The following is a 27,065-nucleotide window of genomic DNA, read 5'->3' as shown; positions in this document are numbered from 1 at the left end:
AACTCTTTTCTTCAGCATAACAGCCTGTGAGGTGGGGTCTATTATCATCCCTGTTTTCAGATAAGCCCACTGAGTCACAGAGCAGTTATGCCACTGGCCCAAGGTTACAGTCATTAAGTGGCAGAGCTGGGGGTAGGACAGAGTTGAACCAAAGAGGGGGTGGAGTTTTCATTCAGAGGAGAAGGCGTTGGGAAAGGGTCGTAGATGCCAACGTCTCTAGAAGGGGAATTTCGGGCGCATGTATCTGCACGGGCAGGGCCAAGAGGCAGCTTGGCACCTAATTCGAACAACAGCCGTTCTGTATGGCGGGGCCAGAGGGAAAGTAAAACGAGTAAGCGGCCTTTCCGAACGCTCCCTGTGTGCGCGCGACTTTCTAAACATCCTCATCCGGCAGCGCATTGATTCCTCAACAACCTGTGTGGCCAGTGCTGTTATTAGATCCATTTTACAGCTGGGCAAGATGAGACCCAGGGAGGTGGAGAAAGTGGCTCAGGTTCCCACAGCTGACTGGTAGAGCCGTCCAGCACCGCGTCCCCTGCCAGAGGAGACTACTGACGTGGGCGGGTCCGGGAGTGGCTATCGGGATCCAGCTCTCTCCTCCAGACAGTATTTGACCGACACAGTTCCCTGAACTGTGGACCTTGTCTGTTTTGTTTCCCACTGTATCTCTAGAGCTTTATCAGGGCCTGGCCCGATACACGCACACATTTTATACGATAACAGAGAGGGTGCCTTCCAAGAGCACCTGGGTCCCCTCCATCCGGAGAGTGGCCCACATTCCGCTGGCCAGTCTCGGATGGGAACCCCTTCTGCCTCCAGCCCCTGCCAGCTGGTCAGCTCCGGCCAGGGGGTTCAGATGTTTCTCCTGCATGGTCCTGTCCTGATTGTGACCACGCTCGGATGAAGGACAGGGTCACGTGGGGGCAGATGCCCCGTTCTCCAGGCTGAGCCCTGTATCTCTCTGCACGTCCTTGTCCTGCGGTGCTCATGGTGGCCTGGAGATTGACAGCTCGGCCTGGAAGGGCGTGTGCAGTGGTGTGCATGCGTGCATGTGAACGTGTGTGCACCTGTGCAGCTGTGAGCAGCCTCAGGCCCCTAGACACTGTTCCCAGATGACGAGGCACTGGGGGACAGGCAGTGCGGTGCAGCGGGTGACTGCATGGGCTCCAGCCCCCATCCCAGACAGCACCACGGACGTCTCGGCGCGTCTCTTTCGCCACCTATCAAATCGGGATGAGATAGTACTGATCTGAGCGTTCCGTGAGATAATACCCTGAAAGGGCTCAGCTCAATGCCTAGCCCATACCTCTTGTAAGTGCCAGCCGCTACCATTGGCGGCTAAGTCTGGCTTTGCTTTTTGCTCCTATGTGGTCCAGAAAGTGGCCAAATTCAGCTAAAATAATAGTGTGTGGCTGCTTACAGAGCACCTGCTAAGGACTGTGGGTCTGTGAGTCACAGGTCTGTGGCAGCAGGCAGAAGCAAACTGAACCCGTGGGCTGACCGCATTCCCCCAGTGCGTCCGCCTGCGCAGTGGTCGTGGACAGCGATCCCACCTGTCAGCGGGCTCCGGGAACTTGGGCAATTCTCTAGGGCCCCTTCCCCAGACAAGGGGACAGCCCAGGTGCGTCCTGCGGGCCCCTAGCTCTGTGCCCAACGGCCAGATCTGACATGCTGTCCTCTCCTTTCCAGGACTGGTCCTGCTGGCTCATCGTGGCCTCTCTGGTGGGCGCCTTCGGCTCCTCCTTCCTCTATGGGTACAACCTGTCGGTGGTGAACGCCCCAACTCTGGTGAGTGCCCCGCGGCTGCGGGATGCGCCCGGCAGAGGGCGCTGCGGCCACGCGGAAAACTTCGGGAGTGTTCCCAGGCTGGTTCTGTGGCAGCCCTTTGCCGGACACTGGGACCTAGGAGAGGGAGAGAGAGGAGTGAGACCAGCCTCTGCCCTCGAGGGGAGGAGTGAGGGGAGGAAGGGAGGTACAGAAACAGACAATGGTGACAATGTGGAGGGTTCAGTTCCCTGCCTTGGAGGGTCCTGGAAGAGTGCAGGGCAAGGACAGGGGTCTACGGAGTTCCCAGGGAGCAGTGCTTGAGGATCTTATCCTGGGCACGGAGCCACGGAGAGACCTTATGCATAAACGTTTTCTTGATCTGTTCTTTTTGGGTTTATGGCTTTCCATTACCACTAGTGGTCATTCGGGTGTCTGTTTTGTCTGGCTTTTGTTTCGGTCTGGAATCAAGTCGTTAGGTTATGTCAATCAAGAAGAGTCTGTAAAGCAACCAAAGGTGTTTATCTCTGGTCGTAGGACTTGCAGCATGGGAGACAGAGAGGGAGGAAATGGACCTTGTGCTCAGAATTGCAGGTGGGGGGGGGCAGGCTTCTAAAGGCAGAACCCACAAGGTTACCAAACTTCTTCGGAAGGAATGATGATCGGTGCTGAGGGAGTTATACCGAGCACCGGATGCAGGATTGACTAGGTAGCTAACAGGTGTTACATTGTCTCCATTTCAGTGCTCTGTAGAGGAGGCCTTCCAAGAGCTGGCCACGTTGTAATTGCCACAAGCCAAGAGTTCATGGTGTTCCTAGAATTGAAACAGGAGCCCCTGCATGGGTCCTGCTTCCTCAATGTCCTCCCAACCCCCTTCTGAGTGGCGGTTTTAGCAATCCCCAGGCCCTCCTAACTCCTCCCTGCTGGTTTGCAGGTTCAGATTTGGTTCCGCCTACCTAGGCTCTTAGGTAGCTATCCATGCCAGGGGGTGCTGGCTTCTGCTTGACATACCTGCACCTTCGTCCACCTTACCCCGCAACGGCGGAGGTAGGTCAAGGCTACCTGGAGGCTTTCTGGAGGAAGTGATGCCTCAGCTTCACCTTAAAGGTAAAACAAAGGCACGGAGGCTTGCCATTTGTGACATGTTTGCAAGAATGCAGGCGAGATGCGGTTGGAACGCAGAATGCCTTTTGGGGAGCACGGGGCAGGAGCTAACGGGGCAAACGGAAGCCAGGCTGTAGACCTTTCTGAAGGCTTTTCGGGCCTTGTTTGGAGCCCAGCATCCCCATGTGCAAACCACAAGGGAGGCTGGACCAGGGGGTCCCAAAAAGTTCCCAGGAGCCCTGAACTTGGCAGAATTGCCTTTTAAAAATTCAGATGTCCTTCGACAGTCCTTCAGATGTCTTTTATAGCTGGTTTGTCCAAATTAGGAGACAAAAAAAAAAAATCAGCGCTATATTCGTGACAGAAATACGGAAAAATAATGACAACTGTAAAATCCAGATGTAGGTGTTTCTGTTCTATTCCCTGACTTTTCTGTGCATTTGGAAAGTTTTACAGCAGAATGTCCAAAATAAGTACATCATTACATCTTTGCAAATGTGTCTATATATGTGAAAGGAGAGGGAAGTTTCTAAATCTTGCTCCTGAGCCCTGTTCTGTTCAATGTTGTCACCAGTTATTTGGACAATAATCTGGAAAGGAGGTCTACACATTTCTCGGTTGATGTGCTGGGAGGAATAATGACTGTATTTGAAAATGCAGTGTGTCAGAATCGAGTGTCAGAACAGCTCTAGTTTTTGTTGAGTTTGTTTCGTTTTGTTTGAAACCCTTCTACGTTTTGGGACTCTGTGTAAGTTCATTTGGAAAATGGGCTCTGATGCTAAGACCCATTTGAAAGCCAGGGACCTAGATGGCCTCCCCAAACTCTTACTGAAGCCAGTGGCTTTGATTTTGTCGTTGTGACCTCGTCCTGACACGAGGATCTGATTTGTCCATATTTGCCTATAAAGGAATATTGGAGGGGCGCCTGGGTGGCTCAGTCGGTTAAGCGTCCGACTCTTGATTTCGGCTCAGATCACGATCTCCCAGTATGTGGGTTCAAGACCCATTCGAGGCTCTGTGCTGTGTGGAGCCTGCTTGGGATTTTCTGTCTGTCTCTCTCTTTCTCTCTCTCTGCCCCTCCCCGGCTCGCTCTCTCTTCTGTCTCTCAAAATAAATAAATAAACATTAAAACAAGAAGATTGGAAATTTACACTCTTGCCTCATCATGACAGTTCAGCAGAAACTCCAGCAGAGGGTGGAGAACCTTTGCACTCATGGTTTGTGGACCAAAAAGCCATGTGAAACTTGAACCCTGAATGAAATGATGTGGATGGAAAAACAGAAGTTCAAGCCATGACTGTGGGAACAGGAGGAAGGAGCAATTCGGTCATTTAAAACTTGTTTTCGATTAAGAAACTATTTTTTTAGATCAGTTTGAAAGCAGTTCACAGCAAAATTGGGCAGGAAGTACAGGGAACCACTCCCCCCGCCCCCGTGTCCCTCACCCCCAAAAGCTTCCCCCATTATCAGTTTCCTCCAGGTCCTTTCATGGCTCGAAAGCTCCTTTGTTCTTTACAGCTGAATAATATTCAATACATTAATGCATTGTATTAATACAGTGTAATAACACCTTGTCTGCATGTACCGGTTTATTGAGCCACTCACCTGCTGAAGGACATCTTGACTGCATCTAAGTTTTGGCAACTATGAACAAAGTTGCCGTAAACATCCATGTGCGGGTTTTTGTGTAGACATAAGTTCTCAGTTCATTTGTGTAAATATCAAGAAGCACCATTGCTGAATCAAAGAGGGAGAGTACGTTTAGTTTTGCAATAAACAGACAAAGCATCGTCCTGAGTGGCTATCCTGTTTTTCATTCCCAGAAGCAATGAGCAAAATTTCCTGTTGTTTCCCATTCTCACCAGCATTTGATGTTGTTAGTATTTTGGATTTGGGATGTTCTATAGGTGAGTACTGGTATCTCGTTTCCATTGCAATTCCCTAATGACATACGATGTTGGATACCTTTTCATATGTTTTTGGGAAAGATAGAAACATCTTTTCAAATGTTCACTTGCCGTCAATAAATCTTCTTTGGTGAGGTTTCTGTTCACATCTTTTGCCCATCCTTTAATCAGATCGTTTGTGTTGTTTTGGTTGAGTTTTAAGAGTTCTTCGTATATTTTTAGATTACAGATCTTTATCAGATGTATCTTTGCAAATATTTTCTCCAGGTCTGTGGCATATCTTCTCATTCTCTTGACATTGTCTTTCCCAGAGCAGAAGTTTTTAATTTAATTGAAGCCCAGATTATCAATGATTTCTTTCACACATCGTATCTTCGGTGTTATATCTAAAGAGTCATCACCATAGGGCACCTGGGTGGCTCAGTTGGTTAAGTGCTGACTGTGGTTCAAGTCATGATCTCACGGTTCATGGGTTTGAGCCCTGCATCAGGCCCTGTGCTGACAGCTCATAGCCTGGAGCCTGCTTTGGATTCTGTGTCTTTTTGCCCCTCCCTTGCTCATGCTTTCTTTCTCTCAAAAATAAATAAACATTAAAAAAAAAAGTCACCACACCCAAGGTCATCGAGATTTTCTCCTGTTCTTTTTTAGGAATTTTATAGTTTTGTGTTTTACATTTATGTCTGTGAACCAATTTGAGTTAATTTTTGTGAAAGGTATAAAGTCTGTGTCTAGATTTTTTTTCTGATATGTGCATATCTATTGTTCCAGTACCATTTGTTGAAAAGACCATCTTTGCTCTATAGTATTGCCTTTGCTCTTTTGCAAAGATCAGTTCACTGTATTAATGTGGGTCTGTTACTAGGTTTTCTGTTCTATTCTTTTGATCTATTTGTCTGTTTTTTCACAAATACCATGCTGTCTTGATTATTGTAGCTTTATCGTAAGTCAAAGTGAGATAGTGTCAGTCCTCCAACTGTGTTCTCCTTCAGTGTTAGGAGTTGATTATTCTGGGTCTTTTGTTTCCCCATATAAACTTTAGAAATTAGTTTGTAGATTTCCACAAAATAACTTGCTGAGATTTTGATTGGGATGGTATTGCATCTATAGATGAAGTCAGGAAGAACGAACATCTTGACAATATTGAGTCTCCCTATTCATGAACGTGGGATATCTCTCCATTTAATTAGTTACTATTTGATATCTTTCATCAGAGTCTTTATTTTTGATATAGCTGTTATAGAACTTGTGAGATTTATACCTTGATATCTTTCATCAGAGTCTTTATTTTTGATATAGCTGTTATAGAACTTGTGAGATTTATACCTAAGTATTTCATTTTCTTTAATACTAATGTAAATGGTAATATTTTAAATTTAAAATTGCATTTTTTTCATTGCTGGTGTATAGGAAAGCAACTGACTTTCATATATTAATCTTGTTATCTTGCAACTGTGCTATAATCAATCACTTCTTAGTTCCAGATTTTTTTTGGTCAATTTTTTCAAATTTTCTACACAGATGAAATAGACAGTTTTATTTCTTCTTTTTCAATACGTGTATCTTTTATTTCCTCTTGCTGTCTTATTGCATTAGCTAGGACTTCCAGTATGATGCTTACTTTGGATTTAATCTGCTTTTCTTTTTCTAGTCTCCTATAATGGAAACTTATTGATTTTAAATCTCCCATCTTTTCTAATATATTCATTCAATGCTATAAATTTTCTCCTAAGCACTGCTTTTGATGCATCCCACAAATTTTGATGAGTTATATTTTCATTTTCATTTAGATCAAGTTATTTTAAAGTTTCTCTTGAGATTTCTTTTTGATCCATGTGTTATTAAGAAGGGTGTTGTACAATCTTCAAGTGTTTGGGGGATTTTCCAGCATATTCTGTTATTGATTTCTAGTTTAATTCCATTATGGTCTGAGACCAGACACTGTATGACTAGATTCTCTTAAATTTGATAAGGTGTGTTTTATGGCCCAGAATGTGGTCCATCTTGCTGAATGTCCATGTGAGTCTGAGAAGAGTGTATATTCTACTGTTGGATGAAATAGTCTGTAGACGTCCACTGTATCCAGTTGGCTGATGGTGTTGTTGAGTTCAGCTATGTCCTCACTGATTTTTGGCCTATTGCGTCTGTCCATTTCTGACAGAGGGGTGTTTCAGTCTCTGACTTTAATAGTGGGTCATCTATTTTTCCTTACAATTCTGTCAGCATTTGCCTTATGTATTCTCATGCTCTGTTGTTAGGCACATACACATCAAGGCTTGCTATATTTTCTTGCAGTATTGGTCCCTTTAACTGTATGTAATGCCCCCTTTTTTCCCTGTTAACTCTTCTTGCCAAAGTATCCCTTGTCTGAAATTAATATCGTTTTTACTGCTTTCCTTTGATTCATGTCAGCATGGTATATCTTTGTCCATCCCTGTACTTAAAAAAATTTTTTTTTGATGTTTATTTATTTTTGAAGGAGAGAGAGACAGAGCGTGAGGGGGGAGGGTCAGAGAGAGAGGGAGACACAGAATCTGAAGCAGGCTCCAGGCTCTGAGCTGTCAGCACAGAGCCTGATGCGGGGCTCAAACCCGTAAACCATGAGATCATGACTTGAGCCAAAGTCAAAGGCTTAACTGACTGAGCCACCCAGGCACCCTGATCCTTGTACTTTTTAAAATCTATATGTGTCTTTATATTTTTGTAAAAAAACCTTTATTTATTTTTGACAGAGAGAGAGAGAGAGAGAGAGAGAGAGTAGGGGAGGGGCAGAGAGAGAGGGAGAGAAAGGATCCCAAGCAGGCTCTGTGCAGAGCCTCATGTGGGGCTCAATCTCACAAAATGTAAGATCATGACCTGAGCCAAAATCAAGAGTCAGATGGTGACCAGCTGGGCCACCCAGGTGCCCCATGTGTCTTTATATTTTAAGTGGGTTTCTTATAGACAACATATAGCAATAAACAGACAGTTTGTTCTCTTGACCCAGTCTGACAATCTCTGTCTTTTAATTGCCATATTTTATACCATTGACATTTAAGGTGATTACTGATACAGTTCAATTAATATCTACACTGTATCTGTTCCTTTTTCTATTTGTCACCCTTGTTCTTTGTCCCTATTTTTGTTCTTTGTCCCATACTTCTGCCTTTTGTGGTTTTAACTGAGCATTTTGTATGATTCCATTTTCTCTCTTTTCCTAGCATATCAATCCCCCCCCCCTTTTTTTTAACTTTCTTTAGTGGTTGCTCAAGAGTTTATAATATGCATTTTCAACTAATCCAAGTCTACTTACAAATAATACTACTTTACTTCACTGGTAATGTTAGTTCTTTATAATAACAAAATATTTCTAATTCCTCCCTCCCACCCACTTAGACATAAGCATATTATATAGATAATCGAATACATTACTATCATTATTATTTTGAACAAAATTAATTGTGAGATTTATACCTCAGTATTTCACGAATATTCTGAACAAAATAATAACCTATTGATTATTAATAGATAATAATCAATAGATAATATTAACAGATAATAATCTGTTAGATTAATTAAGAACAAGAAAAAAAGTTTTCATTTTTACCTTTACTTATTCATTCTCCTGTGTTCTTTTTATGGAAGGCTGAGTTTCTGACCTATATTTGGTTCCTTCGAAGAATTTCTTTTAACATTTCTTGCAAGGCAGATCTGCCAGAGACCAGCTCCAGCAGGTCCAGGGGTTCCCAAAGGAAGAACAGTGTCGGTGAAAATAAAACAAAACTCAAATAAAAAACTAAAACTAAAATAAAAATGGACACAGACAACAGCAGTGTGTTGAACTGGCCAATTTATTGTAGTAAATGTGGCATCATATTTGCTAGTGATTTCCTTGTAACATATGTCATCTATGTTTTTCTAACATTACCTAATTTTGAAAATGTTCCTATGTATAGGCAACCTTTAAGAAATAACACGATGGGGTCACCTGGGTGGCTCAGTCGGTTAAGCGGCTGACTTCAGCTCAGGTCATGATCTCGCAGTCCGTGAGTTCGAGCCCCGCGTCGGGCTCTGTGCTGACAGCTCAGAGCCTGGAGCCTGTTTCAGATTCTGTGTCTCCCTCTCTCTCTGCCCCTCCCCTGTTCATGCTCTGTCTCTCTCTGTCTCAAAAATAAATAAACGTTAAAAAAAAAATTAAAAAAAAAAAAAACATAATGATTTTCCCCTAACTTTCTCGCATACCCTTTGTAATATCATAGATTAATCTCTTACATTTTTCCATTATGCATCTGCATTTATCTATAATCTACAAAGCATTCACTTTGCTGTTCTCGTGAAAGGCCCTCCATTTCTCAACACCTCAAGTGGAACAGTTACAGGGGCATGACCTCCTAACCACATGAGGCCAGAAGAACAATGTGTTTGCCTCGGTCCGAGGTGCCAGAAAGGGGCTGAAAAAGCCTTAGAAACCCATGCCTCATACATTCTCAGAGAGACAATGCACCTAGAAACTAATGAACCATTCTGTACCTTAACCAACTAGGTTCAGTCATCATCTGGAATGCCTCCGGAGGCCAGGTGGGCCTAGGGGTTGAAGTCACCTGTGCCCAGAGATACACTCCTTAGTTGTCGGAGTGGGGCTTTCAAATCCATATGTCTCTCCTTTACAGGCCCTCTTTGCTGGCAAAGGGATGAGGCTATCCTTCCTGTAAGTAGAGGAGTCTCCATAGGGGATGGCAAGGGCTAAACGTAAGGCCACACAATTTCTTGCGGAACCTTATTTTCTTCCTAATGGTTCTTTTCCCAGGGGGCCTGCCGAGGGCAATTCCCCGACAGACAATACCCCAGGTAGTTTTAAGGCCAAATTACCTAAAGGCAGGAGTACAGAAGCTTCACTGTCGGCGGGCCCCCCTGCAGTCACCAATCTGTCCACAGCCCAGGCCCTGCCCCTCAGGCTGGGTAGCTCGGCTTCCAGCACAGATCTACTGGCAACAAATTCTCTCAATGTTTGTCTGAAAAAGTCTTTACTTTTCATTCATAGTTTGGAAAATTTTTTTAATGTTTATTTATTTGAGAGAGAGAGAGAGAGAGAGAGAGAGAGAGAGAATGTGAGCAGGGGAAGGACAGAGAGACAGGGAAACACAGAATCTGAAGCAGGCTCCAGGCTCTGAGCTGTCAGCACAGAGCCTGATGTGGGGCTCGAACCCACAAACTTTGAGATCATGGCCTGAACCAAAGGCGGAGGCTTAAGTGACTGAGCCACCCAAGCACCTTTACCTTTCATTCACTCTTGAAGGATAATTTTGCAGAGTATGGAATTCTAGGTTGGTGGGTTTTTTTTCCTCTCTCAATATTTTGAGTATTTCACTTCATTCTCTTCTGGCATGGTTTCTGAGGAGAATTTGGGTGTAAATTTTATCTTTCCTCCTCTGTAGGTAAGATTGTTTTCATCTGGCTTCTTTCAAGAGATTTTTTTTTTTTTTTCAACTTTTTTTTTTTTTTTTTTTTTTTTTAATTTATTTTTGGGACAGAGAGAGACAGAGCATGAACGGGGGAGGGGCAGAGAGAGAGGGAGACACAGAATCGGAAACAGGCTCCAGGCTCCGAGCCATCAGCCCAGAGCCTGACGCGGGGCTCGAACTCACGGACCGCGAGATCGTGACCTGGCTGAAGTCGGACGCTTAACCGACTGCGCCACCCAGGCGCCCCTCAAGAGATTTTTTTTAATCTTTGATTTTCTGAAGTTTGAATATGATATGCCTAGGTGTAGTGTTTTTTTGTTTGTTTGTTTGTTTGTTTGTTTTAGAATTTATACGTTTTGGTGTTTTCTGAGCTTTCTGGATCTGCAGTTTAGTATCTGATGCTAATTTGAGGAAATTCTCAGTCATTATTGCCTCAGATATTTCCTTTGTTCCTACCTCTGTCCCACTGCATGTATATTACAGATTTTGTAGTTTTCCCACAGTTCTTGGATACTCTGTTCTTTTTTCTCTATATTTAAGTCTCTTTTCCTCTATATTAAGTCTCTTATGGTGTGCCTCTCTCTGTTTTTATTTTCTTTTTCCTTCCCTTCTCCTGTGTTCATCTGTTTGACTCTTAAATTCCACGTGAGTGAAACCACATGATATTTGTCTTCCTCTGACTTATTTTGCTTAGCATAATACACTCTAGTTCCATCAACGTTGTTGCAAATGGCAAGATTTCGTTCTTTTTCATCACTGAGTAGTATTCCATTCTATGTATGTACCATATCTTCTTTATCCATTCATCAGTCAATGGACATTTGGGCTCTTTCCATAATTTGGCTGCTATAAACACTGGGGTGCATGTGTCCCTTCGAATCAGCATTTTTGTATCCTTTGGATAAGTATCTAATAGTGCAATTGCTGGGTCATAGGATAATTCTATTTTTAAGTTTTTGAGGAACCTCCATACTATTTCCCGGAGTGGCTGCACCCGTGTGCATTCCCACAAACATAGCATCCTTGCCAACGTCTGTTGTTTCTGGAGTTGTTAATTTTGGGCATTCTGACAGGTGTGAGGTGATATCTCATCATGGTTTTGATTTGTATTTCTCTGATGATGAGTGGCATTGAGCATCTTTTCATGCGTCTATTAGCCATCTGGGTTTCTTCTTTGGAAAAGTGTCTGTTCATGTTTTTTGCCCATTTCTTCACTGGATAATTTGTTTTTAGGGTGTTGAGTTTCATAAGTTCTTTCTAGATTTTGGATACTAACCCTTTATCTGATGTGTCATTTGCAAATATCTTCTCCCATTCTGTCAGTTGCCTTTTAGTTTTGTTGATTGTTTCCTTCACTGTGCAGAAGCTTTTAATCTTGATGAGGTCCCAATAGTTCATTTTTGCTTTTGTTTCCCTTGCCTCTGGAGACATGTCTGGTAAGAAGGTTGCTGCGGCCAAGGTCAAAGAGGTTGCTACCTGTTTTCTCCTCTTGGATTTTGATGGTTTCCTGTCTTACATTTAGGTCTTTCATCCATTTTGAGTTTATTTTTGTGTATACTAACCCCATTTCATAGATGAGGAAACTGAGGCCCAGGGAGGTTAATGTATCCTAGTTCCTGGGCTGGGGTGGGCGGCCCTTTAACCTCCACTCCCTAACTTCCCGTTGGTTTCCCATCTGACTACTTATGCCCCATTTGGAAGAGAACACCCACATGCCTTGTGCATCCATGATAGGTCCTTGGCCAACTGTGGACAATGGGATCTGAGCAGAAGTGAATATAAGCCACTTGAGGCTTAGCCTTGAAGTGAGGAATCCAGAAGTTTCCTCAGTTTTTTCTTCCCCTAGATGGCATAGGTACTAGACGGCAGAGAATGGTCTGGCAGGCACTAGGCATGAGCTAGCATGAGGTAGAAAGAAGTCTTTACCATCCTTAGCCACTGAAGCTTCAGAGTTTCTGTGCTGTGGTGGTGCATTGATCACCATCATACCCCAACATCTACCCTTCAAGGAAGTCCAGCCTGGCCCACTGCAGGGTCTTCTAACTGGTTTTCCTATTTCCACTGTGGCTTCTACAATTTATTCTCAGCCCAAAAGCCCAAGGGATCCTTTAAAAATTGAGACAGATCATACTGTGCTTCAGCTTCAAACCTTCTACAGCCACCCAACACACCTAGAAATCAACCCCGATTGCTGTGGCCTATGCCCAGGGTCTGGTGCCTAGTGACCACTCTGCTCTTATTTCTGGCATGTTCCCCTCACTGCCTCTTCTCATCCCCATGACCCCCTCCCCACCTGCTGATCCTCAAACACACATGCACTTGGTACCCCAGGACATTTGCACTTGCTGTTCCCTTTAGTGGAATGCTCTTTCCCAGATATTCCTATGCTGTCTCCTTTGATTACTTCTGGCCTGTTGAAACGTCCTCTTCTCAGAGATTTCTTCTCAACCAGCCCATCCATAACAGCATCTCTCCATTACTCTCTAGCCTCTGCCTTAACTTATCTCTCTTTGTAGTATTTAACCAACTTGAGGTGTTATATATTTATTTGCTTCTTGTCTACTCTGCCTTTTACTTTAGAATCTAAGCCCCCTGTAGACATAGTGTTCACAATTGTCTTGCTTTTGTAATGCCAGCACCTAGAAAAGGGTCTGGCACACAATAAACCTTTATAATGAATGTTTGATGTGTAATGAGTAAATGTATACATTTAATATTTTTTAAAAAGTTCTTTGTGTGCAAATGCACTTCCAAGGCAAGTCTGCTAGACCTCCTCACCCTCAAGCAAATTCCCATTTGCCCTATGTAAAAATTCTAGTTCTACCACATTCACACATCTATCTATCCATCCATCCATCTACCTAATTCTCTTTACACATCTGTCTACCTGTCTCCCATCTATCTTACCTCTCTTCCACTTATCTCTCTACCTACCTACCTACCTACCTACCTGCCAACTACTTACCTGTATCATCTACATACCTACCTCTCTAAAGCATTCTGATGCCTTTGTAAAAGCTATGCAGAATCCAAGGCTAATTTACATACCAATCACATGTAACATGATGCCTGAAATTTTTAAGCAGTCATGCGTGCTGCTGGCTCAAGATGCCAATCTGAAACCTGGCAAATGGCCTCAGATTTGTGCCATTCTAAGCCTTGACCTTTAGTAGGAGAATGCTGCTTGCCTGCGATCTGCTCCATGAGTACAGCTACAATGGTCCATGGTGGCCGGAATTGTGCTGGGAGATTTCCCCGTATTGCCCAAGGGCCTGCAATGTTTGGCTCCCACCTGAGAACCCACTGAGGGTTGCATGGAAGTATCAGAGGCAGGATGGGGATTTCTGGGTTCCTGGGGTTGTTATCTGGGAAGGCACCCACCTTTCTGGGCAGACAGGGCTGATGTGTCAGGTGAGCTGATGTATCGGCCCAGAGCATGAGTCAGAACTCCTCTTGCTCATGGGTGTTGTTCGGAGAGCCTACAGGAAGATTCTGGAAGCAGTATTCTAAAGAAATGCAAAGTTTGAGGGGCGCCTGGGTGGCTCAGTCGGTTAAGCGTCCGACTTCAGCTCAGGTCACGGTCTCGCGGTCCGTGAGTTCGAGCCCCACATCGGGCTCTGGGCTGATGGCTCAGAGCCTGGAGCCTGCTTCCGATTCTGTGTCTCCCTCTCTCTCTGCCCCTCCCCTGTTCATGCTCTGTCTCTCTCTGTCTCAAAAAAAAAAAAAAAAAAAAAAACCGTTAAAAAAAAAAAAAAAGAAATGCAAGGTTTGAGCCTCAGTGGACAATACAGAGCCTGGGCTCCAGTCCCAAGGGGCCCCACGAAACTGAGGATGGCACCAATGGGGATGGGGCCCAGGTGTGGCTCCACTGGAGGAGCATCTGGTGAGGAGGGATGGGTCAGCAGGATGCGCCCACAGGCACGTGCAAGGGGCCGGAGAGAGTGGACGGCCTTGAGCAGGATGACCACTGGGGCGGACATTAAGGAGAGTCACTGAGAAGAGCCAACGTTGAGCAAGTGAGCGTCTTGGGTGGGTACCATGAGTGACAACGGAAACTAGAAAGCAGACAGGGGTTGGGGCGCCCGGGTAGCTCAGTTGGTGAAGTGTCCGACTCTTGATTTGGGCTCAGGTCGTGATCTCACGGTTCGTAAGTTTGAGGCCCATATTGGGCTCTGTGCTGACATAGCCAGGGGATGGGGATTCTCAAAAGAAGAGACACATCGGGTGAGGTCTGGGGCTTTGACACACTAAGCTTCCGGTGTTCTCTCTACGGAGTCCAGACGCATTACCCTCCCAGTACATGGGTGTGTAACAACATGCACAGAGTACTGTCCACCAGGCATGCTCACCCAAGCCTCTGTGTCCAGAGTTATTACTGGGGTTTCATTACAGAGGCATGATTGAGTCAACGAGTTATCTCATTTGCATAAATTATCAGGTGGGGGCTGAGAGGCCTGCCACGAATAACAAAGACAGTCCCATCACTCAGGACATCCCAAGGGTTTAGAGGCTATTTCCCAAGCATGGGGACAAAGGTCAGCCAGATTCTTAATTATCCAACAGCATATGTGGGATGTATGGCATACGAAGGTATGTTCTCAACATAAAAGTACCCAAAAACGTCTGTTAAATGAATTAGTGAACAAGAAAGAATGAAAAAGAGAACTTGGGGCTCTCACTTATCACCCCACTCTCACACCATGTCAGTTAGGACTCCCTTGAAGCAAAACCAGAGTTAACAGCGAATGGCTTGGCTTTTATACTGAATTAGTCACCGTTCCATTGATTTCTGAGTTGGCGATGTTTGGTCTTCTCTTGGGACCGGAGACAGAGTTTGCCCCCCCCCCCCCCTTGTGTCAGTACAGCAGCACCCCCGCCCCTTATCTGTGGTGTCAGTGGCCCTCAGTCAGCTGTCGTCTGCAACAGAGGACTCTCCTCCTGACCCATCGTCCGAGGCCGTAGTCGCCTCACGCTGCATCATAGTGACTCTGTCCTCACCCCACTTCGTGTCCCCACCCGGGCATTTTATCATCTCACATCCTCACAAGAAAAAGAAAGGTGAGTACAGTACAGTAAGACATTAGGAGAGAGCGCGGGGCCACATTCACATGATGCTCATTCCCATGTGTTGTTACAGTTGTTCTACTTCGTTACCGTAAATCGTTTACTGAGCCTAATTCATAAATTAAACTTCATCACAGGCATGTAGATACAGGAAAAAACATAGTATATGTAGGGTTCAGCATTATCTGAGGTTTCAGGCACCCAGCGGGGGCCCTGGAATGGATCCCCTGTGGACAGGGGGCGGGGGTGGGGGGGGAGTTGGCTACTGTATTTAACCCCGGGGCTTCAGCAGAACATTAATTTGATCTCCCACAAGTTCCCAGCAGAAATGGTACATTTCATCGTTTTCCTCTCCCGATCCTCCCCTGAGGGCAGGTAAGCAAGCACTGGTAAAGGATAAAACCATCTCTCTCTACAAGAGCAGATCCGCCCCAGTTAGCTGCAGATGTTAGATGCTGCTCAAAGGAAAGATTCCAACGGACCAGCAGACAGAGAACCCAGAAGCGACTTCTGGTTCTTTTAATTAACCCCACCCCATGCTGCAGTTTCAGTGACTGCTCCGAGCGCCCCGGCACTCTTAGGGGAGCAGAGGCGCCTGGCGGGGCACCTCGGTGCAGCCCCGGGCCTGGTCTCAGGCAACCGGGTAGGGCACGGGGAGCGCGGATCCTGCCAAAGACATCAGTGCTGGACGGGCGGACAGGGAGGCGTAGCGGCTTGGCATCTTGGCAGGAGACAGCTGGCACTGAGGGACAAACCAGCACATCTTGTCATTGCAGAAGCAACTGGCAATTATTTTGATGAGACGGGTTATCTCTGGTTAATTTCAGCATGCACCAGGACTGCCTTTGGTATTTAAATCCCCAAGTCTTTCCTTTCCGTTCTTTCTCTCTGTCTCTCTCGTTTGCCTCACGTTGTCTCAGTAGTTACATAAGCCAAACAGGTTTCTGTTAGCAAAAGCAAACAGCACACATTTAAATGTTAATAATTTAATAATAAAACGACCGCTATGAATCACCATCTGTAGTTCTCATTTGGACAGCAGCCCACGTAGCAGGCGCAGAGATAATAATCCCGCTGTACAAATAAAGGAGCCTGGAAGAGAAAGACTGAGGAGCTGGCCCAAGGCCGCTCAGCTCATGGGTGGTAGCCTGTCCCTGAAGAAGAGAGTCCCGACCTCAGCCCCACCCAGGGGCCATTTTTAAGGCTTTTTCCAAAAAGCATCCATTTCTGCCGTTTTATATCCTGCTCTTTTTTTTTTTTTTTTTAGCTTATACTTATATTGGAAGCATTTTTCCATGTTCTTGAAAATGCCCCATCACCAGGATCTCTCATAGCTGTGCGCTGTGGCATCACGTGACTGTCCTATCTTCCTAATGTGGGTCTCTTAGATTGTTTCCAGTTTTTCTCTAGGGCAGGGCACTGCTACATTGTTTAAATTGGGGCTTGGGAGTCATTGTTTGGTTTGGCATCTGGCTTGGATTGAATCAAGGTCCAGGGAGGTTGGTGTCTTGTGTGTTCTACACGGAGGGTGACCCCTGTGCCTGCTCTCCATCCTCTCGGGACCCCAGGACCCCAGCTTACTGGAGCAGAGAAGCCTGCATCTTTGATTCAGAATTTTCCCGTATCACAAAGTTTCTCTGGGAAAAACGCTTGTGTTGAACCTAATGGAGAAGGGAGCACGGCCCTCTCGGGGCTCGGGGAAGCCCTGTGTACAGGGGTGGGTGCCTTATTTTCTGCAGCCAGGCAGGGGAACAGAGGTGAGGTTAGCCCAGCGAGGCAGGCAGTCGGGAAAACTTGGGAGGGGGAGTGTCAGAGTTGGGTCTGCTGGTGTGAACAAACCCGACAAATCAAACGAGAAACATTGTGTTTCTGACCCATAGGAGAGAGGCACTGAGATTTACTGAGTGTCTGCTATGTGCTGGGCATCATGCTAGGGTCTACACGCCTTCATTTAATCCTTCCAGTGGCCCCATCTGCAGGCTAGGGTTTTTAGTCCTTTTCTGTAAATAAATTTTTCCAGAACTGGTGCTCAAAACCATCACCCTGAACTTGGAATGGATCAGATGCCCTGTGAAAGCCCCCCATGCCTCAAGACCGGTTTTTAGGAGCCAGAAACAATTTGAACAGAAATGAAAACGCTCATCATTTTTATTCCAGCCACCCGGCAGACCTACAGAAAGGAGTGGGAAGTGTTATTTCAGAGCAAATGACAGACATGTCAGTGTGAAGGCACACTGTCCGCCCCCCGCCCCCCTCCGGAAACACAGCCACGCAATCTCTCGAAAGACTGCTGCAGCGGGAGAGAGGCTCAGGAGTAATTTTTGTTGAATAAGAAGGATATTTGCGAGTACACACACTCCACTGCTCTCGCCTGGGGCAGAGAGAAAGTGAAACTTTCCTTCTTCGTTTCCTATATAATTAAACTCAACGTTTCCCCCCTCGCATTGCAAAAGTGGTTGGCAGGAGAACCCGGAAAGCTCTCAAGGTCTTACCTGCCTGACTATTGCTCGCAGTCAATACATCTTCTTTCATTAGCTTTCAGTGTGGAAGCCGGCTGAGGGGGTAGAACATATTCACGCATCTGTATGTACAGAGGCCTCTTTCCCACCCCGTCGGGGAGCTGGACTCCTCCAGGAGAATCACACAGCAGGGAGAAAAACCCCACCACAAACGTGCAGCCTAGACATCAAGCCAAGTCAGAAAGGGACCTGGGTGTTGTCCTTAGGGCTGGGAGGTGTCTCAGGTCCCCGGGACCACCCCAGGTCTGATGGTTCACTAGGACACACAGGACTCAGAATGTGAGGACTCCCTACTCTCCACCCATGGCTGGGATTTACTCCAGTGAAGGGATTCAAAGCAAAATCATCAAAAGGAAAAGGCACACGGGGCAAAGTCCAGAGGAAACCAGGAGCAAGCGTCCAGGGTCCTCACGTGGTGAAATCACTTAATCCGCCAGCAATGAGTGTGACGACACAGGGGGCATGTTGTCCACCAGGGGACCTCATCAGAGCCTGAGTTCAGAGTTTTTATTAGGGACTGGTCGCAAAGGCACCCTCTGCTCGGCATGTACATGACTCCTGACTCCCAGAGACAAAGCAGGTGTTCGGCATAAGCTATCCTCTGCATGCTGTAGACTTTGGGAGTCGCTTTCATCAGATCTGGGAGTGGTGGGAGCCCCCCTCCCAAAATCCACGCTCCCCAACACCAGCCTCGGGCCAAGCTTGCGTGCAGGCCTCTCAGAGGAGGGAAGCCTCAAGCCAACTATGTTGGCTTCTTCTGCACGGGAGGCCTTACCTCTGTTAGATGGCATCAGGTGGCCCTGCTGGGCTTGAGGAATTCTGTCCTCGAGTGGTCCTTCTTTCAAGGAGCCCGGTTTGGCGGTGGGCACTCTGTAAGGGACTTTCATACCGATTTACTCACGGTGCCAGCGTCTTCAGTGGCATCAATTGTCTTTACAAATCCCGAAAGAGTTATGGGCGTGACCTGGGCATGAGCTGGTCAGCTATGCAGAGTGTGTGCTCTGGCCCGTCCACGAAAGTGCTCTATTTATGTGCATTTTTATAGCACCCTTGAGAATATTTTTAGATGAATTCATGACAGGCTCTGTGTGAATCAGTAAGGAACATGAATATTGCAAAACAGGCGACAGGGTAATTTGCCTCCCATTGTCTGGCAATTTCCTGCCATCATTTGGAGGTGTTCTAGGCCTGTCTTCCTGGCTGGGAATTGCGTGCTTTCGATTTGCGGCCAGAAGCTTGGCCTCTGAGTTGTCGGCTGGGGAGTTAGTGGTGAGTTATTCATGGCTTCATAGGCCTGAGAAATAAACACATCTAGGCCCTTTATTTTACAGATCAGGAGTAATGTTATCCGCACCACCAGCGGCCACCCCAACTTCTGATTTTTATCGTGTGCTTCTTGCGGACCCTGCTCTGTGCTTTATTTTCGTTCTCATGTCAAATCCTCATAGTAACTCTTTTGAGGAGGGAAGGGACCTAGCAGATGAGGAATCGAGGCACAGAGAGGTTAAGTAACTTATTCAAGATCGCCCAGCACACAGCTGAAGAAAGTGGATCCCAGGGCCCTTAACCACTTAGAAGCCTGCCCTCAGAGGCAAAGCCAAGCCACGTGTGGGACATCACGGAGGACTCAGTGGTGGAAGCAAGTCTTGAACCTGAGACTCTTGGCTTACCTTTAACCGTGGCTCCCCAGCGCCCACACGATTATGCGTGGACTCCTCAGGCTGACAGTCAAGGCCAGTGATGACCACTCTCTGGGCCTTCGAGGATTCGCTTTCCTCTGTTGACAACTGTCATACCCAAGCCCGTCCCCACCTGCTCATGACGTGGCGAGTGTGGCATCGCCTTTCTCGGCTTCCCGCCATCTGTACCTCCACTGTGTGTTATAACTGCGTGTTTACTCTACTCTTGTCTCTACTAGACTGCACGCTCCTTGAAGGCAGGTGGCTGCGGCACTTGTATCCAGAAGACAGGCTGGGAACCCGGGCCCCTGTTGGTAAGGAAGCAGGTGTGTAGAGCCCGAGAGAAAGACAAGCCTGGGCCCTTTGTAAGTGGACCCAGTGGAAGGTGAAATGTGGAATCCATGAATGAGATGGCCCAAATCAGGCCTAGAGATTAGCTAGCACAGTCATCTTTAAACTCTCATTTTATTGCATGGGGCACCTGGGCGGCTCAGTCGGTTGAGCGTCCGACTTTGGCTCATGTCATGATCTCACAGCTTGTGAGTTCGAGCCCCGCGTCGGGCTCTGTGCTGACAGCTCAGAGCCTGGAGCCTGCTTTGGATTCTGTGTCTCAACTCTCTCTGCCCCTCGCACTCTTACTGTCTCCCTCTCTCACTCAAAAACACACATTAAAAAAAAAAAAAACCCATAGGGGCACCTGGCTGGCTCAGTCTGCTGAGCTTCCGACTTCGGCTCAGGCCGTGATGTCATGGTCTGTGAGTTCGAGCCCTGCGTCGGGCTCTGTGCTGACAGCTCGCAGCCTGGAGCCTGCTTTCGATTCTGTGTCTCCCTCTCTCTCTGCCCCTCCCCCACTCGCACTCTGTCTCTCTCTCCCTCAAAAATTAAATAAACGTTAAAAAAAAATTTTTCAACCCTCATTTTATTGCAGAATACGCTTTTCAAATGGAGCCTTACAAGTTTCCCAAAACATAAAAGGAATCCTCTAGCAGAAGGCTCATATCTCCTACCTACCCTTTATGACTTTGCTGAAATCTTCCCTCTTTCTTGAAGACTCATGGCATAGTAATCATGACGGCATGGGCTTTGGCGTCAGGTTCATTGTCTTTGGGTGCTATAACAAGGAACCCCTAAATCTCAGTGGCTTAACACAGTGAAAGTTTATTTCTCATTTATGCCACCTTAAAAGGGCAGGTGAGCAGAGACACTCTGCTACATGAAATCATTCGGGGACCCAGGCTCCTTCAGCTCCCAGGCTCCAGGAATGGTGGCTCCACCAGAGTCTATGTCTCTTCTGGTCTGTCTGTGAATGATCAGACAATAAGGAAAGGGAACGAGTGAAGAGAAGGCAGACAAACTCTTAATACTTTGGCTGAGGTGACACACGTCACTTCTGCTCATGCTCCTGTGGTGAGAAGTAGCCATGTGGCCGCATCCAGATGCAAGGCACCGAGAAGTGTGGGTGTGCCCAGGAAGAGGAGGGCTACACACTGTGAGCATGGAGGAGGAAGGGCTCTGCCATTCCACTGGATTCTCTATGGCTTTCAGATGCATTTCTCTACTCCTTTTTCTGCTCTTAATGAAACTTCACAGGATGGCTGCCAAGGGTTAAACAAAGTGAGGTATATAGATGTCTAATGCGTACTGAGCAGTCAATCAGTATTCGTTCTCTGTCCCTCCTTCTCCCCGACTTCAGTCTTTCAATATGCAACAGAGGTACTGATAGGATCACCTTTGTGTTTTCTATACTGAGTTGGACTACAGTAGTGGTTAAGAGATGGGCTGTGGAGTCCAACTACCTAGGTGTGAGTCCCGACCCTCCCACATGCCAATGGTGTGACTTGGGAAATGCCCCTGTGGCTCTGTTCCTAAGGTTCATCAGCCCAAAGAGAAGTTACAAACAGTACCTGCCTCATAGGGTTGTGAAGACGATGGAATGAGTTCACACGTGTCCAGTTCTCGGGGTAGTGGATGGTATGTCGCATCTATGACCTATTTTTATTATTACGTGGTGATTGATACACAGCAGAAACTGAATTTTAAACATTGTTTTAATGTTTATTTATTTTTGAGAGGTAGTGCATGAGCGCGGGAGGGACAGAGAGGGAGGGAGACAAGGAACTCAAAGCAGGTTCCAGGCTGTGATCTGTCAGCACAGAGCCCAACGGGGGGCCGCAAACTGTGAGATCATGACCTGAGCTGAAGTCAGATGCTCAACCGACTGAGCCACCCAGGCGCCCCGGCAGAAACTGAATTTAAAACACAAACCCTTATTAAAGCACCTGCTCTATACTATGCAGTACCAGTCGGTGTTCACATAAGTCAGGGCCACACATCTCAAACTCAGTGAATGTTTGTGTAATGAGTTAGCAGAACAGCCCTCATCGGCTGGCTCCTACTATCACATAACCCTTCAGGCTGCCTTTCATCTAGGCCTCTGCTGAAATCATTCCTGGAGAAGACAAACATTAAATCGTTACAGCCATCACTTGGAAACCAGCTTTCAGGACGGTTGAGGAAGGCGTCTCTGCAGGGGGGCGCAGGCTTTGCTGTGTCCTTCAGCTTTCTCCAGCCCTCTGCAGAGGTTCCTTCCATCCTCCAGCTCTCCCAAACTGAGATACAAAATCTCCGTAGAGATGCCCAAGGCAACACCTAGGAATGAGTGATATGAAAGCTGCCCCCTTTCTCACCAGGCTCCTGAATGCCTAGAAAGGAAGAGATTTCTTCCCCAGCAGCATCCTTCTAGTTTCTGCACATCAATTCTTGGACACTGGTCGCTGCTGTAGGCATGGTGATAAGAGGCTCTCTAAAAACTTTTAACGTTTTATTTATTTTTGAGACAGAGAGAGACAGAGCATAAGCAGGGGAGGGGCAGAGAGAGCGAGACACAGAATCTGAAGCAGGCTCCAGGTTCCGAGCTGTCAGCACAAAGCCTGACAGGGGGTTCAAACCCACAAACTGTGAGATCATGACCTGAGCCGAAGTCGGCTGCCCAACCGACTGAGCCACGCAGGCGCCCCAAGAGGGTCTCTAGAGTGGGCGTTAGCAAGGCTCCTGGAAAGGTGGCTATAGTTGCTCGAATCAGTGTCAGTTCTGGATCACATTAGGGACCAAGGTCACGTCCAAGAATAACCTTCTACGTGGGGTGAGGGGAAGGGTCCTGCTTATTAGGCAGCAAGAGGTGCCTGTGCAGTGCTGGGTACTCACTCCTTACACCGGTTTCTCTGAGGGTCTTGCTGTTGCCCTGGGGAGGCGGCAGGGGTGGGGTGGGGTAGTTCTGTACCTCTGCCTTCCTGAGGCCTGTCCAGCCCCTGGCTTAGCAGTTTATCACACTTTCTCCCACTATGCTCTGTGCTTGTTGGTTGTCACCCAAGTACTTAAGGGCATGGCAGAGTGTGTAGCCCATAACAAAGGCTTAATTGACATTTTTTTTTAACGTTTATTTATTTTTGAGAGAGAGTGACCAGGGGAGGGGCAGAAAGAGAGGGGGACAGAGGATCTGAAGCGGGTTCTGTGCTGACAGTAGTGAGCCCAATGTCCACTTGAACTCGCAAACCATGAGATCATGACCTGAGCCAAAGTCAGACGCTCAACCGAGTCACTCAGGTGCCCCAGATACTTTTAAATCAATAAATGTGCCATTGTACTTGGCTGCTTAACATTGCCACCTTGACTGTGAAGTTGGGAGCCCGGATAGTGCACTTGTCCTTTAGGGCTCCAACGTGAGGCGGGCCTTGCACAACCTCCCCCCATCCACCTGTTAGCCACCTGGCCAAGTTGGCAACTCTGGGCTCCCTGGTCTGTAAATGAGCGTTTCTGCCCCCAGGGCTGTTGCGAGGCTGAAATGGGATAATTTACGTGTTTTGGGAGAGTTTCAGCAGTTGCAAGCAACAATAATTTTGCCTGATCGAAGCTAAAACTGTTGTTGCCAAAATCGGGAGCAGCTCGCAGGGCTGGTGAGCCGGCCCCGAAGCTCTGCAGCCTGGCCAATGCCACCCCCGCCCAGCGGCCGCCAGTGTGAGCTACCGTGTGGCTGGCACAGGACACCGCGGCCATCACGCTCCCACTGCCCCCAAACCCCAAACCCTAAACTGCTGCGAAAGGAATTCTGGCCCCGCCGCTTAGCGCCCCGCCTCCTGCAGAGTCCAGGCCTCTGATTGGCTGAGCCCGGGTCACATGGCGCTCGCTAGCTGCAGGGGATGCTGGGAGACGGGCGCCTGGCGTGGTAAAGCCGCGTAGGGAGGTTTGGGCTGTGTGTGCCGCCGGGGCTGTGAGGAGGGAGCTCCCCGAGGGGAGAAGGGGGCTCCTGATGCTGGGCAGCCACCAAGTGCACGGTAACCGGGGGTCAGTGTTGATGTCCAGCCACGGGCAGCACGCGGCTCCTTGGTGAGTCGCCGGGGCGGCTGCTGTGGTGGCCCCAGGAGGGGAGGGGATGGTGGCCCGGATCGGATCGGCTTGAGCGGTCTAAGTGGGGACAAGTATTTTGGAGATAAGGCAGTGTGGCGGTCCGCTGGGGCCGCCAAAACAAAGTACCCCAGGCAGCCTCTCAGGGAGGGGGTGGAAACTGAGGTTTACCGAGCAGGGGGTTATTCTGTGACAGCCCTGCGGGCGAGAGGCCTGAGGTCAAGGTGCTGGCGGAGTCCCGTTCCTTCCAGGGCCTGTGAGGGAAGGATCTGCTCTAGGGCCGGCTCTCGGGCTTGCAGGTGGCTGTCTTCAGCGTGTGCCTGTCCTTCTCCCTCCAGGCTTGTCTCTGCGTCCATGTCTCCCCCTTTGATAAGGACATCAGTCACTTTGGATCGGGCCCACCCAAATTACCTCATTTCAACCAGATTCCCTCTGTAAAGACCCCTGTAGCAGGATTCTCGCTCAGATAGATAGTCGGGGCACCGAAGCTTTTCTTTCCAGGAAGCAACTTCATTCGTGCCGGCACCGCTCCGTTGGGTTCGTACGGAAGACCTGAACGCCACGTGGTGTGGTTTCTTATACATTTTTTACTTCCTTGTCTCCCATAGATGGTAATACACAAACATGTCGTCTGATTACGTGGCCTCATGTTACAAGGTCGTGAGGGATGTTGTCACGTGGGCATACAGTCAGGCTGCCTTGAGCGTTTTTTCTCTTCTTTCCTTGGGAGGGGACCCTACCACACTCTGTCTCCAAATACGTCACATCCTGAGGTCCTGGGGGTTAGGGCTTCCACTTATGAACGGGGGGCGGGGGGCATGTCACAATTCAACCAGTAACACCGGGAAGAGTGTAGATATCACATGGGAAGAGAATAGATATCACATAGGGATAGGATGCTTCCCTCATCTCCTGCCATCAGCCCATTTGCCTAGGCCAGAAACCTTGCAGTCTTCTCCGTTCCTCTTAGGCGTGTCTAGAACCCTCCCTCCCAGGATGTGGGGCCAGTCCCCAGTTGGTCTTGTCCATCCTACTCTCAAAACATATCTCGGATCCACCCCCTTCTCTCCACCTTCACTGCTGGGTCCAGGCCACCAAGATCTTGGGACTGTTGGGGTGCCTCTCAACAGAGGGCCAGCTTCCTCCCTAGCTTCCTTCCAGGTCCCTCGCGACTCTGAAGCAGAGCAGTCCGCTGAAAATGTAAACCACTCCATGTCCTCCCCTCACTTGAAACCCTCCAATAGCTTCCCATTCCACTCGGGCCAACACACACACACACACACACACACACACAAAGTCCAGGCAACAAGCAAACTGATTACCATGACCTCTAAGGTCCCGAATGACCTGCCCTTTCCTACCCCTCCAACTCCAGGCAGCCCTTCCTTCCCTTCCTCATCCCATTCCACCCCCACTGGCCACACACACACACACACACACACACACACACAGAGTTTAGAGGATGATTAGAAATCTAACCCAGCTAAGAATAAGATTAAGAATAGAAGATCCTGCCAGATGCCTCTCCCAGATCATCTCTCCACCCCGCCCCCAGGAGCGACCACTGACCTGACATTTGCAACAATTATTTCTTTGTTTTCCTTTGTATTTTATAATCTATATGTAATCCCCCCCAAAACGTTTATATTTTGTATATTTTTGGATAGAAATATGGTGTCATACTGTACGTACTGTTTTGTTTCTGGCTTATTTTGTTCAATGTTGTATTTTGTGAGGTTTAACTGTATGTGTTTGCATGTCGCTGTAGTTCGTTCGTGTTTGTGGCCGTGGGGTTTCATATGATGATTCTTCCACGATTTGTTTATCCATTCTGCTGGTGGGCATCGGTTGTTTCCCTTTTGGGGCTATTATAAGCAATGCTATGTGGACATTTGGGTAGATATGTCCTCGGGCAGGTGGGAAGGAGTTTTTTGGAGGAACTTTCTAGAAAATGGATTTGCTGGGTTGTAGGTTAGGGGCATCTTCAACTTTGCTAGATGATGCCAAACTGTTTTCCAAGATGGTTGTCTCATCTCAACATAGTGCATGAGAGCCTACTGCTGATCACTACTTGGTTTTACCAGACCTGGTAGAGTTGAGCTTCCTGGGGATTGTGTGAGCTTTGCCCAAGCCCTGGGCACTGCTCCAAACTCGTGCGTGACCCTCCCGACAGCCCTGAGACATCAGTGTCATCATTCCCGTTCTGTAGATGAGGGAGCCAAGGTCCAGCTGGCTTAAATCGTTAGTACTTTGTTGTGCTGGGATTCACGCTGTGGTCTGTGCGTCCCGAACCTGTGTTTATTCTGCGGTGACGTATGCTGGCTCCGGTATCTGGTGTCAGTGGATAGCTATGAACATCTTGGGGATGGAACTCCTTGAGGAGCTTAGTGCCATGACCCCAGTCTTTGGTGCACATCTGAATCACCCCGTCACCATCTGAAACCCACCAAATCACAAGACGATGATGGGGATCTAGAGGATGCAAAATAGTATCTTGTTGGGGTTTTAATTTGCATTTGCCTGTTGACTAATGACATTGAGCATCATGTCATTAACTTACTGGTCATTTGAATCTTCTCTGAGTCAGTTCAAGTCTTTTGCCCAATTAATTGGGTTGTTTGTCATATTGACTTGTTAGAGTTCTCTGTGTGTTGTGTATATAAGTCCTTTATAGTTTATGTGTTGCAAATATGTTATCTCAGCCTGTGGCTTGCCTTTTCATTTTTTTTTAAAGTATCCTTTGAAGAATAAAACACTTTAATTTAGACAAAACCCAGATGAGCATTTTGTTTTTCTTTTGTGGTGTTTTTTTTGCATCCTGTATCTTCGTCTACCTCAGAGGCAAAGATTTCCTCTTATCTCAGATATGTGTGTTGTTAACACACTTCCCAGTTGGTTCTGCTGTGCACCAAAGTGGGAGAAGCCCAGGTATAATCGGTTACCCTAGGTTTGGGGTCAGATTTGAGTTTGGCTTTCAGGTTTGCCACTTACTGAGCACGTCACTTTGTCTCTCTGAGCTTCAGTGTCCCTATCTGCAAAACGAGGTTAAAAGTAGGGCCCCTCCACACAATTTGTTGGAAAGCTTCAATGAAATAAAGCTCAAACAGAACTTAGCAAAGTGCCTCGCATGCACAAAATGCTCTGTTAAAGCTGTGTTCGTTTATAACGAGCAGCAGAATGGAATAACAC

At 47.3% G+C, this 27,065-nt stretch overlaps 1 protein-coding gene across 4 annotated transcripts in view; it reads left to right on the top strand.

Moving 5' to 3' along the window:
* SLC2A9 (solute carrier family 2 member 9) overlaps window positions 1–27,065 on the top strand; it is a 254,275-nt gene that overhangs the window by 40,279 nt on the left and 186,931 nt on the right. For all 4 annotated transcript variants that reach the window (XM_060655438.3, XM_060655440.3, XM_060655439.3 and 1 more), the window contains one exon: window positions 1,690–1,788. In XM_060655438.3, the coding sequence (XP_060511421.2) occupies window positions 1,690–1,788 (99 nt within the window). The remainder of the gene's footprint in view (window positions 1–1,689; window positions 1,789–27,065) is intronic.

This window comes from Panthera onca, chromosome B1 (genome assembly GCF_046562875.1).
Source record: "Panthera onca isolate mPanOnc1 chromosome B1, mPanOnc1 haplotype 2, whole genome shotgun sequence".
NCBI classification, from domain to species: Eukaryota; Metazoa; Chordata; class Mammalia; order Carnivora; family Felidae; genus Panthera; species Panthera onca.
The sequence above is the reverse complement of the archived record's forward strand: the minus strand, read 5'-3'. Positions and strand labels throughout refer to the sequence as shown.